This window comes from Bombus terrestris, chromosome 4 (genome assembly GCF_910591885.1).
Source record: "Bombus terrestris chromosome 4, iyBomTerr1.2, whole genome shotgun sequence".
Lineage (NCBI taxonomy): Eukaryota > Metazoa > Arthropoda > Insecta > Hymenoptera > Apidae > Bombus > Bombus terrestris.
The window spans coordinates 12,016,974-12,038,021 of NC_063272.1; the positions used below are offsets into that span (position 1 = coordinate 12,016,974).

General features: G+C 33.6%; 1 protein-coding gene across 1 annotated transcript; it reads right to left on the reverse strand.

The window, feature by feature from the left end:
• Positions 1-5,920: 5,920 nt before the first annotated feature.
• On the reverse strand, positions 5,921-20,027 carry LOC100644248 (nuclear receptor subfamily 2 group E member 1). Its single transcript, XM_003394971.3, has 5 exons — positions 19,915-20,027; positions 19,708-19,798; positions 10,343-10,579; positions 8,593-8,816; positions 5,921-7,884 (listed from the first exon to the last, which is right to left on the reverse strand). The coding sequence occupies exons 2-5, from the start codon at positions 19,790-19,792 to the stop codon at positions 7,213-7,215; spliced, it is 1,218 nt and encodes a 405-aa protein (XP_003395019.1). The 5' UTR covers positions 19,793-19,798; positions 19,915-20,027; the 3' UTR covers positions 5,921-7,212.
• Between the last annotated feature and the right edge of the window lie 1,021 nt (positions 20,028-21,048).

A 21,048-nucleotide genomic window follows, 5' to 3' on the forward strand; every position in this document is an offset into this window, starting at 1 on the left:
AAATCTAATAAACCTATTTCTGACATCTTAAAAAATACACAAACTCTCTTTATATCTTTTACTTATATCACAAACAACTTAAATACACTGAAAGATGCTATTCCCAGTTTAACGTAGGCCGATGGTATCCCTCCGATGAATTAGCCAAATATTTTGGAGGAGTTAAGAAAAATGCGTTAGCCAGAAAGATCGTCGACGTCGCGAAGGGTGGAGGGCCCAGCTGGCATCTCTTAAGTACTCACATAAACGGGGAGGGAGCGTTGTCGTTCGCCGTGCTTCGCTCGAAACCGATGAAAATGTACGTGCAGGCCATCCACGGCTTTGCTTTATTAAATTCCTGACACGAGATGCCCCAGAGCACGTGCAAATATTCATTCACGACGAAAAACCAGGGGTGCTTCGTCACGCGAAGCGCGCGCCTTAACGCTAAATTCAAGACGTTCCAGCGCGTGTGATTTAGCGGCGACGTTCAGCAGTATTCTCTTGCTTTCCCGTATTTCGATACATCTATATGCTCTTTTATTAAATAACTGAACGAAGTCGAAGTACTTTTGCTAATAATTTTAGTCATTTCGAAGAAAATTTGAACAATTTTTGAAAGAAAACAAAAGATTGATTCATTTCTGTAAATTCTATATCGACGTCTATACAATTTTCGACGTCGTCTTATAAAATTTTGCGGGAATTTTATACGGGATGTTGCAATACCGCTGCGATTCTGAATTTTTATATTTCAGTTCCGTTCTTGTTTCACAGAGCAAAAGGGCTTGTAATATTTTACGAAAGATCTTTGCTCAAATAGAAATAAAAGATCATGTGTGTCAGTAACGATTTTCCCGTATTTCCTTAACTTTTAATTTTATTAACTTAGGACATTTCTTAACAACACAGAAAATACTGTCGAATCGAAAATGACTCGAGCAGCAGAATTAAGCGAATTTACGAGAAAGGAAGTTTAAAAAGAAATACTTCTGACCAACGAAGCGATTACTTATCCGCTTATCAGACAAGTACACATACGTAAGTATCTTGCAAGTACACAGAACCAACTACGACACCTCAAAAGCACGAAACAGTTGAATAGAGCCAGTCCTCTCCCGGTGACGTAACGAGTCTCCCAGCAAAGTTACCAAAATCTAAATCGGTGAAGTGCAGCGGTGCTCCAGTTGCTCGCTAATTGACTACAATGCCGGCCGCGTATGGAGCGCATTTTCTGTTTTGTTACCTCAAAACAAAGCGTACAATGCGGCTAACCTGTGAGAGGCCACTCGACCACCGTCGTGGCTCCCACCCCTTGCTGATTCCGGATGGCGAAAGCTTCGACAGGACGCGGAGGACGACTAGTCGCTCGAGGATCAGGCGACGAAATCGAGATTGTAACATATAGTCGAGTGGCCTTTGTTAACCCACCGACGGAGAGCGCAATTACATCCTCGCCCCCATTGTGCCTCGACAGCTTTTTGTTACTGTTTCGTCCGGTTACCTTGTTCCGAGCGACAGTAACGGGAAGGAATGGCCAACGAGAAAGAGAGAGAACGAGAAAAAAGGTGAAGTAAAATTGCGAAGAGAGCTTGTACGAGGTATTGTAGACTTTGGAATTTTCATTGAGATTTGACTCAGATTCTCTTCTCGTGCTGTAATTATAATTTTGGTGATTCGGAAATGTGGCTTGTCAAGTTCTAAATAATACCTAACAATAATATAAAATGAAATGAAAAGAGATAAAGATGGTATTTACTATTTTAAGTATGCTAATAAAAATATGTAGAATTTTATGTTGTTACAAAATTAATATTTTCACCTATTGATATTCTAATTAAAATATACAACTAGCAAGTAGAAAGACTAATTTAAAATCAAAGAAATTATTTATCTATTATCATTTTGTCGAATTCTAAATTTTTTTATTTAGTATTTCCATATAATAAGACAAAATGAAACGAAAGTATTAAATGCAAATATTAAATGCTTGAGAAATTAGAGGCAAACGGCGACAAGAACCTCTATCCAGATCGAAAAATTGCCGCGTAACAAAAAAAGGAACGCAATGAAGGCAAAAAGACAAGTAACAATCGATCGAAATAATACATTGAATTAAAAAAGGAGGAGTATAAATCCTACTAACATTGTTCCCGCTATTGTTTTTCGAAATGACCCGCGTGTTACTCACCCCATTGGACGTCTTGCGGCAAGGTGCTGACATGCTCCACCGGTGGGAACCACTTGTCGACTTCGTGGTCGAATATACCGAGCATACACACGCGCAATTACGCAATTGTATCGATACGATTGATACAATAACCGCTGGGGAGGTCTCTTTTATTTTAAGCGAAGGAATTCTGGTGTGTTGCCGACGACGACGTCCCGATCGTTCTGTTCTGGTCGTCGTCATTGTTACCGTTGTTTTCGTTGTTATTGCCGCTGCTACTGGCTCCGTTGTGATTTCCATTCGTTCTTTCGACGATCTCACCATCGAGATCGGGGATTATTATTCGCTCGGTTGGAAACGTTACAGTATTACATGCTGAAAAGCGCTGCCTCCTCAAATAGAGAAGCACCACTCTTCTGAAGAGTGGCGCACAGGGGTGGCCCTGCCGCGGATGCTGAATGTAGAAAATTGTAACATACGGTGTTTCGAGAGTTTCATTAGATCGAGATGTTAATTGCGAGCGGCACGATACGATTTCGTTCTTCTTGTTTCGATTTCTTGTTGCTGCGATTTTCATTTCTTCTTCCTGATTTGTCCCCAATATGATCTGCAAAATGTCTTCATTTATTTTTATTCAATTGCTTAATATTGAACGTTTAACGAAATTTTCGACAAATTACAAATAAATTATTCTAATCCATCCTACTTTCAAAACCAAATTGTATAGAAACAACTTCGATCCCTTTTCTAAATTTCAAAAATGCAACCGCTTAGGAATTTAGTCTGCCTTTCGGTGAATCATATCAGTTGTTTTGTTTCCGCATCTTGTTCAAGGAAACTCAATTCCTGGCTAACACACAATTCTACGAACTGTCGATGTCCTGTAACTGCAGCTACCTTGTAGGTAACGGCCACCGATACCTTTGGGCGGACTGTTTACCTGAGTAATTTGTCAGAGCATAATGTTTGGATTCGAAACCCTTGAGCCTTTGGGACCTCGGTGGTTATCTTTTAATCCACACTTTATGACCATGTAAAAGATTGTCTACTTCGCCAACTACTTACTCAACAGTAAGAAATAATAATAGTAACAATAGCTTTTATAACAAAATATTTTTAAAGAAATATTATATCAAAGTGTGTAGAAATCATTTATTCTATTTTTTATATTTGGTTAATTCTAAAAAGTTGTGAAATATACGCAACAAAGAAAAAAGTGTGCCCTTTGTTACCAAATTTCAAAGTTCTAATCTGAGATATTTCAATTGTGTATCAGAATATTTAAATTACAAGTATGTCTGGATAAAAACTTTTGTGTATATAATTAAACCATTTCTATCTATAAGATCTACATATATAATATTTGTGTTCTGTTTACTCTATGCACTTAATTTGTAATCAAAAGCTATATATAGCGTATTCTTATACAGCATTAGGTTATTCGATAATTGTGCAACGGTGTAACTTTCGAATCATTATTCCGACTACATAACTCCACTTTCGAAAAATGATTCGAAGTTCGTTACATCACTGGATCCTTCGATTATCTAAGGAACTGCGTTGATAGCTATCGAGTATCGATGTAAACAGATTTATGAGCAAAGAAACACAATGATTGTTAAGTGCTAACATTTCAGAGTTCAGTCATGCGAATCAGAAGAGTCACTCGAACACGGTAGGAGTTAGCGCCGATACATTTTCCGTCCCGCATCGCTTTCTCATTCATCTCCGCGAAGAAAGAATTCGTGAGAACATTTTTAGAACACAAAATAAAACAACTTAACATATAACAGAAAAAGATAATTTCCATTTCCTACTTTATAACTAATAATTAAAAGCTATTATCAAAGGAAATTTCGTTTATCCTGTTACGAATTATACGTTAATAATAATTATAATCAAACATTACAACTGCTAAAATTTGTCAAATACACTAATCTTCCACAAAACTTATGAAACCTAATCTGTAATTTTAACAGAGAAGCTAATATACAGGGTGTTCGGCTGCAGGTGTAAGGAAATTTAAGGGCTGATTCTTAAAATCGAAATAAGACGAAAATCAAGAATAAAAAAATTGCGTTTTCGGTTTTAATATTCTGTATCTAATGTTAACAAGAATCTCTACGTAGAAATTTAAATTAAGAAATAATTGAAATTTTCAATAGCAATAAATGTTATAACTTCTCACTTTTTGATAAGGTAAACAGCTTTCGTAATTGTTGAAAGAATTCGAATATTTCCGAAAGAAATTCAATTACACCGCGCAAAGGCTCAATATTTATACATGACTATTCCACGTATATTTGATTGTAACTTGGAATAATCAGCTACGAAAGGATCATTGATCTCAGATCATCGTTAAAAATAACAGAGCGTTGTATTTCTGAAGAGTGCGTGACATTTGCGTACAAAAAGCACGATGCAGACTTTGTCAGCCACCTTCCTTTGAATGTTTCAGATGCCTTTTCACTGGTCAACCAAGACGATTATTTACCCGCCTTAGTGATTACACGTCGGTCTACCATAGTAGGAAATACCTCTAAATATACTGACAGCCTTGAGGAACTACGATGCGGGAAACTTTTGTGTGGCGATTACCACTCAAATCACCGTAAAATTCTTGTGAAATGCGTTTCATTGTGCCACGGGAAAACGCAGGTAAAATTTAGCTGTTTCTGTTGTCGGGGAAAGTTTTTTTTTTTGTCGGCGGAACCAGGACGTTTCGAAATCTTTCCGTAAAAAAGTATTAACCTTCCGTTTGTGCTTATTTTTCCTTTTCTTCATTAGTTCTTATTAGTGATTTATCAAAATAAATTCCTATTCATTTCTTAATATTCTATATCTTAGATTGTTTTGCAGTTTAGAGGGAAACAATAAAAAGCGCTATTATCATTTTCACGACGTAGCGCGAGAGGGCCTAAGGTAAGTCATCAAACAAAACATTATAAATATCATCACATGTAATGTAATTAATATTTATTTTCTATGAAAAGTAGGAAGTGTGTGTATTTATTTTTAAAACGCAAAAAATCTTGGTGACAGAGAATTATTTTCTAAATGAATCATTCTGAATACTTCGTAATATTATTACATTATTTAAACAATATATTGTAACACGAATTATAATCCAAGACAGATGTGTTTTTGTATAATTTCAATTGATTCTTAGATGTCAGTTCATGAGACTGAGAATTATTAAATGCAAATTATGAATTAAAAATTAACGCAAGGGACGAAGAAAAGAAAAATTCGATTTTCTACATTTAACAAGAAAGAACGGGTTAAAGGAATGTATATTTATACAACTAAATAATCTGTAACATTTTATTAACATATTTATATATTTCCTATGTATCATTCAAATATACAGTAGCGCTATAGGCGCCTATTATTTTCGTAAAATTAGTCATTGCCATATAATACTAATTCGTATAGACAGAAGTACATATATCTATTTTATACTTGCGTGCGTTCATTTTGCTTGATTTTATTAACACATGTAACTTTTCTAGTTACTTGAAAGTTTACATAAAATCTTCGATTACTGACAGAATTTCAATAACAAAACTTTACATTTTAAAAAGTTTCATATTGCCACGAACGCAACTAAAATAAAATAAATTTTACACGAATTTACTAACTATCATAACTATATATATGTAACTATATACACACACACACACACACACATATATAGTTATGATATATATATATATATATATATATATATATATATATATATATATATATATATATAATTATAGTACCACGTACGACATCTGGAATATAATATAGGATATTTCACTTAACTTCAGCATCTTAAATGTCCCGTTTATATCTTATGAAAGGAAAAAATATTAAAAGAAGAGAATATTCGGTTCGAAGGTGCAAATGTACAATATGTTGACCTTTACGTGATTTTCATCGAGAAAATCATGTTTGTACGACAAACAGATAAAGGTAAGATTTGCATGTTTCAATGCGAACGATTTATTGCAGGAGGTGTTAGAAATATGCACCATTCAACTCAATATACTTTTGAAGACAGAAAATGAATAATTTCTTTACATTTTTTAGCATCAGGGACAATTACACGACACATTGTTCCAATGAAATTAAGTTTCCTCCATTTATAAGTTAATTAGCCATTAATCTACATAGTGCACATCATTAAACCTGTGTCTTATGAGCTATAAGACTGCTGTAATGAAAATATGTCATCCTATTTAAAAATACTTCGATGAGCTTGAAATCTCGAAAAAGGCGGCCTTGAGAAAATTTTTTTATCTATCACACATCGAACTGAATATTCCTTTGATATTTTTTCCTATCATAAAAAATAAGCCAGATATTTAAGATGGTCGAGTTACGTGAAATACACTAATATATATAATACAAAAATAATGGATATATATTATCATCACGTATCTCTAGTTCATTATTTCCAGTTACGCATCGTTCTTTTTTTTCTCGATATGTTTTCATCACAGCTTCATATATTCCATTCCTTTACATGATGCTATTCAACATATTTAACTCTACCTTTGCAGTTATTGACATAGCTTTGTACAATTTTCTATAGAGACATTTCTTCGTTAAGTATTTTATTGAGGTTCGTTGGCCTGGCCTTCCATGAACTTTATATATTAGATTTTCAAGAAAATGCTATAAAATTTTGACTATTTTACTCCAAGTCTTGTTGAAATATTTTCTTCTAATTTGCTCTTTCTTTCTTTTTGCTTTTTTAAATTTTAATACAAAATATCGAATTATGCACTGAGTGAGTTAAAATATTGTTTAAGTTGAAAGAAGAATTGAGAGGATTCTTTAAGAAGAAATGATGAGACGATAGGAAGAAAGGATAAGATTCTAAATTCATTTACTTATCGAAAATTTCACAATTGTCCTCAATCATGTTCTTCTAATACACGTATTTTCTTCTTAGAGATAGAAGCACTTAAATGGTTTCTGTATCTCTCTCATTTCTTTCAGCCGACTAAATATTCAGTATGTAGGAGGCGAATATATCAAAATCATTACAACTCTGAACGAATTCATACCACTCAAGCAGCCTTGTACATATCGCAAATGATCCTCTCGATAGGAATGATGCCGATAGTCCTCCTGAAGAACAACTCCTCGATGGCATGCGTAGAAACGGAACGAAGCGAAGGGAGCAACAAAAGTAATTTTCCAAACCTCAGAGCACCTAACGATGCACCACTTAATCTTTGACCAAGTGCAAGTTGTGCTCCATCCCTCAGTCTGGCGACTGCTGCCGCGTCCCTGAGTCTACTTCCGACACTAGGAGAGGCTGATCCACTGCTACTTCTACTGCTTGGGGTAGGTTCGCTATCCAGTCCAGCTTTAAACAGTACGATAGCTCTGATGCACGCGAACTCATGCTGATCGAGATTCATCGCGTGAAAACCAGCCAGTGTTTCTCTAAATCGATTCACTTCGACTGCCAGACTGAGACCGTGAGGAGCGGGTGGGAGAAGGGTAGTTGGATCTAACGTTGGAAGGATTTGAGCGGCGGCGAGGAGAAATAGTTCTCTCCACGAGAATTCTAATAGAGTCAATTGATCTTCCAGGACCAGGGTTGTTCCTGCTGCTAGTTCTTTGGCCCAATGAACGTTCAGGAAAAGTAATCTGGCTGCCTGTTCGCAGATCGACTCCGCCGTTACCGCCGGGATCAATGGTAGAGATGGCAAACCCGCCATGTTGACTGGTATCTATACATTTGAATAAAAACCTCGTGTTCAGTGGTTGTAGATTTAGTGGATGTGTTTAGAATAAGATGGTGAACTTGGTTGACTTCTGCAGAAATGGAAAGTATTCTAAAATTTGAGAGTCAGAAATTGTTGTAAAATTCTGTATAGAGGATTTTAGAGCTTGTAGAGGATTGTAGGGGATTGTACGTGTAAAAATACTCCATAAAATTATCTTAAACGACAGAATAAAATTTAATGTTATTCGTAGATAATTCTTGCCAAAATTCATCTTCCGTTCTATATTTTATATTCCAAATATACGAATTTATAGAAGCCTAAAACGTTATTTTTTAATTCTCTTTTCCATTTCGATGTGACGAGCTCAATTTCACAGATATCAATCATTAGACATACGACGTTTATGCATTTACGAAAATGCAAACATACACAGAATGCGTATGACATGCAAAAATGTACAAAACATCGGAAGTATAATGCTTGTTAATTAAGTGAAACTAATTTCTGTTTAAATTCTATTCCATTCCATTCTGTCCCATTAAAACACACTACATTACATTACGATATATTTCATTACACTCCATTGCTTCATAGGAATATGAATTTGTAAATATGAGTATCCGCAATCTAGTGATTATCTAATTTATTAACGTGTTTCGTGAATTGAACAACATATTATTCGCAAACTTCTTCTTATATATACATATATACCTTCGATACGGCCAAGCTGTTGCAGTAAACAGGATGTGAAAGAAGATGATGAGGAGTTGGTGTAGCTACGGAGACTCTAGATTCTGTCGGTGGTTTGGGCAAAGCGAGATCCAAAGCTGTCGTTGGTGGGGGCACCATGCTAGCCATCATTTCGGGTTCTTTAAAATACAAGGCCATCTGCCTCCGCAGAGTTGAGTTTCGTGGCCCCCGTTCGTGCTGCACGGCTTGAAAAATACAAAAATTTATATTAATATATAATTTAACATATATTTCTAGGTGTGTTTATTTATCTCATACACTTCAAGATCTTGTAAATAAATTTTCCTTGTGTTTCGCTAAGATTTTTCACAGTCAATAAACACTATGCTTCGTTTAATATATAGCAACAATCTTTTAATGTTCAATTATTTGCAAATTATATTACACTTAAGTTTTGTGTGTCCCCAAGCACTATTCTTTTAAGCAAATTTTTCCTATATAATCCTTTGAATTTTTCAATTACAGCCTGATCCATCGGTTGCATTCACGATGTTACGTTTGGTGGAAAAAACATAATGTCAAATAGTTCATTTCTTAATTTATTTAATTCTATAACGGGATGGTGTGTTATCTAGTAAAAGCAGGACATTCGCCTTTCTTCCTGTTTCTTGCTAATATTTTTGTACATTAGGAATAAATTTCGAAAGATGGCAGGTTTTAAAAAGTTAGGCACTCATCCATCCACTCTTCTGTGCCTTGTAATTGATCGAAACATTACTGAGACGCTTAAGGCATTGAGATTTCACAGACTTTCCAACCATAAACAATGAAAGCTAACGCGAACCCGAGGCATTGGAACACACTATAGCAATTATCCGACCCTTATAAATTTTAAAGCCAGGTCCGGTATTTTCTGCATCCGAAACCATCGATATCCGAGGTAGCAACCTTCAATGCAAAGCTATCTTATTGGTGTTATAAATATAACCCTCTAAAGAATTTTAATTGCGTACAGAACCGTATAAAGTTATCTTGAATTCTTTAGCACTGTATTCATTCGCAGAAAGTTTTACACCATAAATGTTTAACATATATTCGTGGCTTTCCTTTGTATACGCGTGACTTGAGATAACCCCACAGAAAAAATCACACATTGAAGGTCTCCGTAATTATGGTTTCAAGAAATTGTTGATCATATTGATACACTGAGTTGAGTTTACAGACGTGGTGATCCCACTGTCATCAGGAAAATATGGGCCAATGATGCCAAATGTTATATTATATTATAAATATTACATATACATTATATCGCGACTTGAAATGACGTATAATATCTTTTCTCATGACACCCAATATTGAAATGGCAACCAAAGAGTCGTTGAGTTCCGTTAACCGACTCGACACTTTACGAAACTATCGTCTACGAACACTCGATGCTCTGATGTCCACAGCGACATGATAACAAATGAAATCACATAGCCTGAAGCGTTAAACACCCTCCTACTCAAGCCTCTATCCCCACTACCTGCTTCCTAACATTCATTGAAAATGCCGTAACTCACCCTGTATTATGTTATCGTATTACTATATTCTAGAACCAGATACAAACGACAAAATAGTGAGAAATTATGTTCGTTTTCAAAATATCGGAAGGAATTAGAAATTTACTTGAATATTGTCTCTAACATTAACATCTTCCTAATGTGAAAAATTTATCGACATTTTACGTTGTAGCCGATAGATAAATTTTATAATACATCATGGAACTTACCGTCTTTGTTCATGCCGACTTGAATACACTTAGCTAAGCGACATGCTCTACATTGATTTCGATGCGTTTTATCCACCATGCAACCCCCTTTAGACTTTGCTTTGCAGACGTACTGGCGATTTCTTCGTATCGATCTCTTGAAGAAACCCGCACACCCATCGCAAGCAAAAATCCCATAATGCTTTCCTGAAGAATGATCCCGACATACCTTACAGGGAATATCATAAAGAATACGACCTGCAATAATATAAAAATATTTTTTTATCAGTATTGTGAACGAATTTAGTTTATTAAATTAATTTAATCAAACGATTCGTATAAATTTATTAGACGCCAAAAGTATAATAAAAGAAAATAGCTATTAGTAATGTAATAGTTTAGGTTCATATGTATCTTTAATTTTGAATACTTTAAATATCTGAACCAAACATTGCAAATAATTAAACTAGCAGAAAGAAAGAAAATAAAAGAATTCTACCTTTGCAATATAAGTAATAACCATTACAGAGTAATTCACTTTTTCACTTTAGAAGCCTCAGGATTAAAGGCATCTTTAGTCTAAATAAAGTAAACAATTTTCATTAATAAGAACAATATGTGCATGTGGAATAATTACTCTATAATAGTTTATAATATGAAACATGTAAATGAAAATAGAAATGATTCTGCGTTGCACAGAACGTATACATATGTTTCCAGCAAGATATTATTATGGATGCATATATACATTCATCGTAATGAAAGGTTTAAACAAATAAAGCAATTTAAAAGCAATTGAAAATGAAAGCATGACATGAAATTGGCAGAACTGCAAAAATAACGCATGCCACTCACATGCAGTGTACTCAAAACTTTATTTTCAATGCAAACTTCGTTGAAACAATTTTCCCAAAAATATCAAAAGCTCCCATACATATAGCCACAAATAGCCGGTCAAGTTCCAAAACACGAACACATGCATATTCAGTTATCGAATACTCTATGCCTCGCCTCTTAAGTTCGACAACGAGCGAAGAGAACGTACGATAGAAGTCTCTGGTTCTGAATCGATCTTTGCCTAAAAGGTGTATTCTTACCCCGTTCCTGATGGTAAAGAAGAAAGGAAAAAGGCGCGTTTAAGTTGGAAGAATGCCAGTATTTTGAATCGGGAACCCATTTACCATCGAAAACACGGATCCCGTGAATGACGTTGCCGATGAATGGATCGATTTGTCGCCAAGTTAGAACGACCTCCTGGACGTACGCGCCTCTATACCTGTTCGTGCTGGCCCTCTATATAAAACAGCAAGGGTGTGGTACGTTTATAATGGGGGTACCAACTCGTTGTCGCGGGCTCCGCCTACGCTATTGAGCTCGACGAGACTCGTGAATGGGGCTGAATGGACCGGATGTGGCTGCTGCATTCACCAGCTCTTAAGTGAGCAGCCAGAAACACGACACTTCGCTCGTATCACCTGATCTCCCTTGATCGGCCTTTCCTCAGCTCCTTTATCTTACTTAACGTGGATCTTATTATGGGAGAAGGTTAAACATTTTCGTAGCATTCCGCCAATGCTCTATACTCCCCTCCCCCTTTCACTTGCACACACTAAGAAAGAAACCCAGAAAAAAAGTTTATCGACAGTCTAATTCGTTGTTGGACAAAGGATAATCTGGGGGTGTTTGCTTGAGAGATAAAGAAAGAAAATTTCGGTTAGGTTTGAAAATGATTTTTTAGCGCCGGTTTTTCTTTTAGGTATTATTGAAGGTAGCTATTTGAAAGGTCATTAGTCAAGCACAATGTGTAATAGTATTTAATATTGTAGTGAAACATCTTTCCATGTTTGGAATTAGTGGCGTAAAAAATATTGTATGTTCTTATGATTTAATAATTTAATGATGTTATTAGATGAATCATTTATGTTAGACGATATAAGGAAGAATGCACAACAGAAGACGAAGACGATAACACGAAATTGAAAAATAGATTGCGGATATTTATGCGCTTATAAATAAATAATTTAAATGGGCAAGAATGTATTGAATTTGAGTACATAATATTTCAAAATATTCAAGAAATATCCAAAGTAAATTACTTTATGATTATAGATATTTAAAGATAAGATAAGTTGTTGTTTACGTCCTATTTTTATAAATTTCGTGTTATAGTCATACAAGAAGAGGCTATCTCGTGTTATACTTACTTTAATTATAATACAAAAAGTTTAATGCTTTTTAACAACATTAAAATTTATCTGATTTAACATCTCAAATTCGTTGATCATAATAATTTTTTAATTCTCAAATTTCCTAATTTCGATTTTAAGTCACAACGATATTTGCAATTTAAGTTCCATTAGGAAGAATCGATATAATTCTATATTTTCAGTGTAATTAAATTTAAAAAAGCTTCAAAATGAATTACGTAAATGAACACTATCAATTCAATTAGGAACGAGGAACTACCTGTTGATTTCTTCCAACAAAATTTCGCCAGTTAATTCAATTTCAGCCTAAATCTATTAATTTTTCCCGAAACTTAAAATTTGAAACATAAAAAGAAAGACATACATCAGAGGGTCGAGCATATCTTCGCGTAAAATATCGATGAAAATGTACGCATTATACGAAATATGATGCGCGCGTACTAACTACTGCAACAAGCAGGTTGCAATGACAGGGGTGCACCCTTGCACGATACTAAAGACCCTTTTCTCCCACGATAAAGGGAAAGTTGAATCGCAAACACGTATATTTTTCACGTACAGAAAGAGTTTTACTAAAACTTCAGCGAATGTCTTTCCAAGAAGCCTCTTGATACGATAAGATACATACGTTGGTATTATTTGATAAAAACTTAATAAAACAATGTGAACACCTACAGGTATATATTATTTAAAATTGGAATCGCTCTTAAAAAATAATTTAATAATTTTATTTAATGATTTTGGAAATTGCACAATTTCATATTAGCATGCAACAATTGTTTAAAAAACATTTTTCCAAGGATTTGTGACACTGTAATTTCAACAACCATAGTGTCTTAGAAGATCTATAAAACTGTCAATAAAGGACTAAGTTCGAAAGAACAGAGTTGTAAGCAATCATCCTAAATCAGAATAATTTATATTCAAACTTAACTTACTTTTCTTTCCCTTTTCTCCTACATAGTAAGTATTGTAGTATTATATATAATTTCAGTGCAAGTTAGATTACAAAAAAAAGTTATCACGAGTTTCAAATTCTTTTTAGTAAGACAATCAAACAACAAAATAACTCCTCAAAGAATCATTCACTTTTTTATACATCTAACTGTATTTATCATGATTTAATAAAAATCGTTAAAAAATAAATGAATCAAATCATATCCTCGGAAATGATCGCTTTACAAAATATAAGAAACGGACGAGCAAGAATAAAGTCAGCGAAGTAAAACCATCGGATTTATCAGCTGACTAAAGCAAAAGAAGCCTGTTGTTTCTTGCATACGAGTGTTTATCTTAATAGCAATTGGAAACTAACTCCCAAAGGACAATGAACGAGTATAGGAAGAGAGGCGTGCACGAAGGAACGCACATGCTCGTGGTAGAATCACGCGATGCACATTTTACGAGCCGATATTCCAGCGTTGCATCAAATTTGCATTCGACCGGCGTGGCCCGCGAGTCATTCGCGATTGAATTTTTCATCGTTGTGGAATCGAGGTCTATGTTTTACCGAGTGCTGGTCATCTTTCTTCCGTCGCTTTCCTTTTCTCTGGCTTGTCAATCATTCATGGAATTTTTACAGTGATCGAGCTCGCCCCTCGTCCAGAAAGGAGACGGACACCGGCTTAATGCGCAAAAGCGCATGCTTGCTTACCATTAACCACACGCAAATCGCGAATGGAAAGGGGACTGCAAAATTCAATGATTTTCTCTACGTCTCCCTTCGTCTCTTAATTTCATTTTTATTTACACGATTAGTCGTCGTCATTCGCTTTAAAATATTTTAGTTTGTTACGTTGTTACTATAGGATGATTATTTTCACGAAATTGAACCTGCGCATAAGCCATTTTTTATGGATATTATAAACTTATATATATTATTAATATCTGAATTCTGATTTTTTAATATTATGGTTACGGAGAGATTGACTAAATGTTTCGTCACTATTTGTTAATTTATCATAGACTTTATAATTTTATGAAGATTGAAGAAGTTGAAACACTTATAATCTTATATACTTCTTTGTAAAGTTTGTTAGAATAATATGTAAAACAGTTTATTTAGGTTTCTTCCAATAACACCGTGTATATATTAGTTTCATACATTATTCCATTGCTTGGTCTTTAATAAATAAAGAAATAAAAAAATAATAAAGAAAGAAATAAAATAAAAGAAATAAAGAAGAAACCTAAAGTTAACTAAAACATAAAAGATTAGAAACATTATGTTCAATGTTTAATTGGAAGTAAGTAATCGGAAATTATTGAACATAACATAACATTTTCAAAACCTATATACTTAAATTTTCAGTCTAATCTGGTGCATTAATTAAGTAGTTTAAGAAAAGATTGGTAAAATAGTTTAACTCTGCAAAATAAATAAATTGCCAAGAAATTGAATGACGATAACTTCCCTATATAATTTTGAGCGTGATATAATGCGTTCAAGATATAAAAATCTGTAAATAATTTGATATTACACCCATAAGACAACAATTATTATCAGATGATTAATTTGGGAATTGATTCGCACATTGGATATGATTCACTCCTGCTGAAGCGACATTTTATTTGGATTTTATCATCATTCAAGTCCATTGGTCGGGTAACTTCGATGTTAGATGTTCGTGACAACTAAATTGAGGGAAAAGTTCGTCGCGATTCGGGGTAAAGGGGTGAAAAGGGGTAAATTATCGTGCATTTCGTCGAACGTCGAACGTCGAACGAAAAGTTGAGTATAATTTTAAGTTCTGCCAGAACTTTTTCGTAATAGCTAGATAACTTTTCTTGCACGTAATCGCTATTCAAGTTTATCTATTTCTTTTTTCGTTTAATAAAAATTAATTATTCGGACTATATATATTTATATAAAATATTTGAATACTTGAATTTAAAATTTTGTTCACAGCTGTATTTGACAATTTTATTTTGCAAAGAAATAGAATCTTATTTGTAGAATTTTTCAGTATTCAACAGGGCAAGTTAGGATATAATCTTTCCTTGAGATAATGCGCGACAAAGAGCTTCGGAAATTTTCGGATAAAACGGCTTTTAGCCACAGTATCATGAAAGTAAAATCTTTCGTGACATTCAATTCCTGCTGATTTATTCTACTATGATTTTAATTTTTTACACCAAAAAACTATCCAATCATATTAACTAAAATAACATTTTCATTCTCAACGATATTCAGATAAGACCGAACAGTTTGGGTGACATCATCATCGTTCGTACCGTTATGTCACTGTCCATCAGGTGTTATGCGCATCGTTAGTGGGGTATGGAAATTTCGCGGCATGTGTCAGGAAACAAACGCCTACCACCGATATACACCTATACGTGCATATAACGCACGCGCGATCATTCGTCATCTGTTCGCCGCGTTACGGTTATAGGGGCTGCGATGTCCGATTCACGCTTCGGCGAAAGATCCGCGCGATTTTCATGTATCTGTTCTTCTGCCTCACTATTCCCTCCATCGTATCGAACGAATTTTATTATTGCGTTATGTTTAACAATTACATCCATTGAAATATTAATAAAAAATAACACTTGGATGAGAACTTTCATTAAAGCAGTTTCGAGATATATTCTCTCGAAAAATACTCTCTCAATGTATTAAATCTGACAATGTTTAATACATCGTTTGAATATATCGTAATAGTTTGTAAAAATATTTCAGTAAATATTTAGATCATCATTAAGTTAAGTCCATCACGTCTTTTTATAAAATTCTATGCCATGAAATACAATAAATATAATTTAAAAAAATATTTCAATAAAATGTAAGATTAAAATTCCGTCGAATCAATTATAGCCATATTCATATTCTATAAAATACATTTGCCAATTCAATTATGCAAGTAAACTATCCAAGTAGGTCTTAAGATCATTTTCAAGTCAACCGGCAACGAGTTATATGCATTGATTTTTCGACAAATGACGCTCGAATTCAACCACCCACGACAACCTGTTACCTCGTTACGGAGATTCGTGGTTACCGCATTATATGTTGACCATCTGCCATTATTTTCTCATGGCTGAATGCCACCGGAGACGAGTCATTTAAATGCACGATCATCCGTCTCGTTTAAATACTGCATATGTTATTTGTTTCACACGAGATTAGCCGCGTGATGGCAAGCACCCTTTTTTGATACAGGATAATTATCCCTGCACCCTCCGATGTGATTAATGCTTCGTAAATGACAGAACGAGAATGGTATTGCTATATTTGAAACACATATGATTTCGATTACGAAATAAAAAAGAACTAAACGGGAACTATAATAATTAGGAGGACGTAGATTCCCAGAAATACCGAAAGGAAGAATTAGTTCTAATCAAAAAAAGAAGAAAAAGTGTTTTAATTGATCATATTTATTTGCACGTGAATTTGTATCTTAATTTCGAGAGATAGAATAATTTTTAACTTTTTTACCGTTGCAATAAAATAAGTTTTGTAACAGAAATATTAAATATAATAATGATAATTGTAATACGATGTAAAACAATTAAAATGCGAAATAGTGATAATACACGATCACTTTTCAAGCGTCCTATCAAAATTCTCTCCAATCGTTTAAAAACACTTCATGGATAGTCGTGAAATAAATAACAATATAGCCAGTCTCATGAGATCGGATATATGAAATAAAAATTTATATCTTATTTTTACGTATATTTTCTTTAGATGAACTAGATTTCCTAAATTAAAGTCTACATTAACACACTTAAATAACAATTTAAACAACAAATTAAATCAATTAATTTAATATTACTTAATTTTTTATGAAATTTCATAAATATTCTTATTATTATTTACTTGAAATAATTATCCTAAATAATATGCCAAACTACACAAGAATTCTAGCCCAATATGATACAAAATTTTATTCAAAACCTCTGAAATTGTAAGAACATACTTTGAAACATACTTTGTTCAGTGAGAAAAAGCAAGAAATTGAAATGTATTATGCTCTCAAATGTTAATTTCTAGCAGCATTGATAAGTGTAATGAAGTTGCAAAAGTTCATACCTGTTCTCAGGTATCGGGATGTATAAAATAAGTAATTATGTAGCGTTACATAGTGAAACAATAGCACAGCGATACCAGGTTAGGTACCTTAACCTAAACCCTAATGGTATTTACAAAGCACATCATTTCAAAACTAACCTTACTAATCCCATTTTATCGTTATTTGAGAGGTAAGCACAGCTGTCATTATAAGAAGTGTTAGCAAACGATATATTCTTTACATGTCGAGGACAAGGGATTGAAGACAATCCAAAGACCTTGTGATATATAACAAAATACAAGAAAATAATATAAAATTCTTTGTAGGTGTTTCCTTGGATAAATGAAATAATTTTGGTTGACAATTTTCGAGTTTTACGTTTAAATATTTTAGAGAATAAAAGATCAAGCAAATCATTAATTTATATTGTAGTACCATAATTATAATATTGCATTTGTGTATTGTCATTAATTATAGTTAATTTTATTGAGAATCAGAGAATTATACATATACTAACATTTAGAATATAATTGCGTGGAAAATTGAATATTGAACTGTATTGAGAAATTTAGTTTTGTGAGACTACGAGACTATCGTATGTATGATAGCAAGCGAAAGTGCGTGAATATCGTCGTGAGATTTGTGAATACCATTGTAAAGCGATTTGATATGAATTTATATACTGTCAGTTATATGGATAATATTTCATGATAATAATCGTAACAATTTTATAGGTACTTACAATAATCTGAAGAAGAGTGCTTTAAATAATAGTTTGTTAATATTAAAAGTAACTAAAAAGCATTTTTTGTTAAAGTCGATAAAATCTAAAAAGTCGTTATATGTGTCATTTTATATAATTGATCCTATTCAGTGTTGTGTATATCATTAAAACAAATTCAATGACGTAACATATATATATTATAAAGTATGTAATATATTACACAATGCATAATATATAATACATAAAGGCGTTTTTCTTTCATAATTCATAGAACACCAGAAAAATATTTTGATACGTAGTCTCTTATTATCTTATTAACTTATAAGTCAAGCAGAAATGTAATTCAGTAATACTTTGTGGCTGAATGTAAACAGTAAACACAGAGATTTTAGTTTTTATTTAAACGTATTCGTAAAATCTTGAACTTGTCAATGTAATGATTGTATCTAATAGCGGGATATTTATAATTACCTATTTACGAATACGTTACTGCAGAATTATGATTTCAAATCGGTTAGCTTTTATGTAACGACATATTAATGAAAAGATAACTTTTCATCAAATTTCAATGTTTGCAAACGTCATCATGCAATTCGGATATTTATCACGTGTTAACAAGAAAGTAAGTTTACATTTTACATTAATTAATTGAGTTTACATTCAATTACACAACATTATTGAATTATGTCTGTGTTCGTCCTAGATATTGATGAGAAATTTTATTACGCTTTAGGGTAATTTCCTAAATAAGTTGTTACAGGAAAGGTACTTTGTAATTATTATCATACAATAGAATATTACTGGACAGATAAAATTATATGGTACCATTATACAAGTATAGGTATCTCCAAATTTGGTTTGAAAAAAATCTTTTTGGCAAATATTTAGTTATTACTTAGATTCGAAAAAGGACCATGACCACTGTTCTGTGAAATAGAACATTTTGTATAAAATTTAATTTCACATATGAAATATAGAGATACATTTAATATTGAGAAATTTTTCATTTTCAAAATTTTGCGATTTAAATTTTAATTGAAAAATATCGTTTAGATACTTCTTTTTATATGAATCGTGTTTCAAGACAGCAGGTCCTATGAAAAATTGAAAAATATGAAAGTGACAAAATATAAATAATTACTTCTAAGTTGAAAATAAATTGCTCTAGGAATGATTACAAAAAATAAACATTTGCACAGTGGGTGAAGAACAAAATCTTCTGAAATTTTTCTCTTTCTGCTATACTATATATACATTTTTTTTCAAAATACCACCAACGAATATAAACAATCAAATAATCGACACCAATAATTTTAAAGAATAACCTCACTGCATATTATTCTACCACATATTATCTACACATACAACTGATTCCAACACTACTCTTCACTTCTCCATAAACGTCAACAAAAATATGAAATAAATCTTGAAACTTACTGGACGATGCAGACATCTTCGGCTGTACCACGGGCATATGTCCGATTTGTGTTTCTGGAGTCTGCATTTGGATCGCCTCTTCCATAACACACTGTAATTAACAAACAAGAACAATCCCAATAAGAACGAAGAACCAACTTTGAGTTAATGCACTTTCAATCGCGCGAGATCAGCGTACGAATGGTTTGTTTTTAACTGAGAACTGACATGTGACACGTAGAATTTCCGCAATCCAAAAACCGAGAGACTACTCGACGTTGTTTCCTGTACCCTCGAAGCGAGGGGGTTGGCTCCGTGATGAAACGTGACTGACAGTCATCGTAGCCAGGACTTCTTGATAGTAAGCACAGCTCGTGACCGTTTTCAAACAAACGGTGGAACGTCGTCGGAACGCTTCATTGGCCAACAGCTTCCCTACCCTCGAAAAAGGGCGGTTCTTTCGAAAGGAGCTGGTTCCTCCCTGCTTCGACGGGGGTTGAACGTCATCAGAGCCAGAGGGGAAAGGTGGCGAACGAATAAGGACGTCAGATGTCTCCTACCCTTCTCACCCTTTGTGAAGACACACACTCACGCCGCTATTCAACCGGCAGCGAGGTGAAAACGAAGCCACTTGCACCCCTTTTGCCCGTAATCGTGGACCTCGTGCCACACGATCACCAAAGCAGTGACCCCCCTCCGCAACCAAACTAATTTAGCAACACTTTTGCACTGGGATTACAGATAATCAGTAGCTTAGCGGTTGCTTTGCTGATTCCTTTATTTATATGTTTTTCGAGAATGGAATCTCAAAGGGAGTGAAATTGTGGAATGGAATTTGTTTAAAAATCGTTGGAATAAATTTGACGGACAGCGATGGATTCGAATAAGATTTTGAGGAATTTTAATGAATTTTTGCTTTTCGTTTTTGGAAATGTTAGAGATATTCGTAATGCTGAAGTATGAGTATTATTAAATGAGTAGTACAATTAGTTCATTCAAGAATTGATATATCTTATATACATATTATGTATACAGCAAATGTGTCATTTATCACAGTATTTATTAGAAATTAATAGAGGTTAGGCTAGTTTTCACTCAATAGTTATCGTAATTAATTAGACTTTTATAGAAATATTTTCTTGTATCTATTAATAAAGATATGCTGTAAAAGACTAATTGTGAAACATTTAATGTTGCAATTCAATCTTGAAAACTGATATTAGATATCCATCTTCATACTAAGAATAATGAAATCTATTAAATATAGATGAAATAATATTTTATACGCGATTTCTAAAATAAATGAACAATCACTACGCAGGTATCTTTTTACAAAAGAAATACGAAAGAATTTGTTATTTA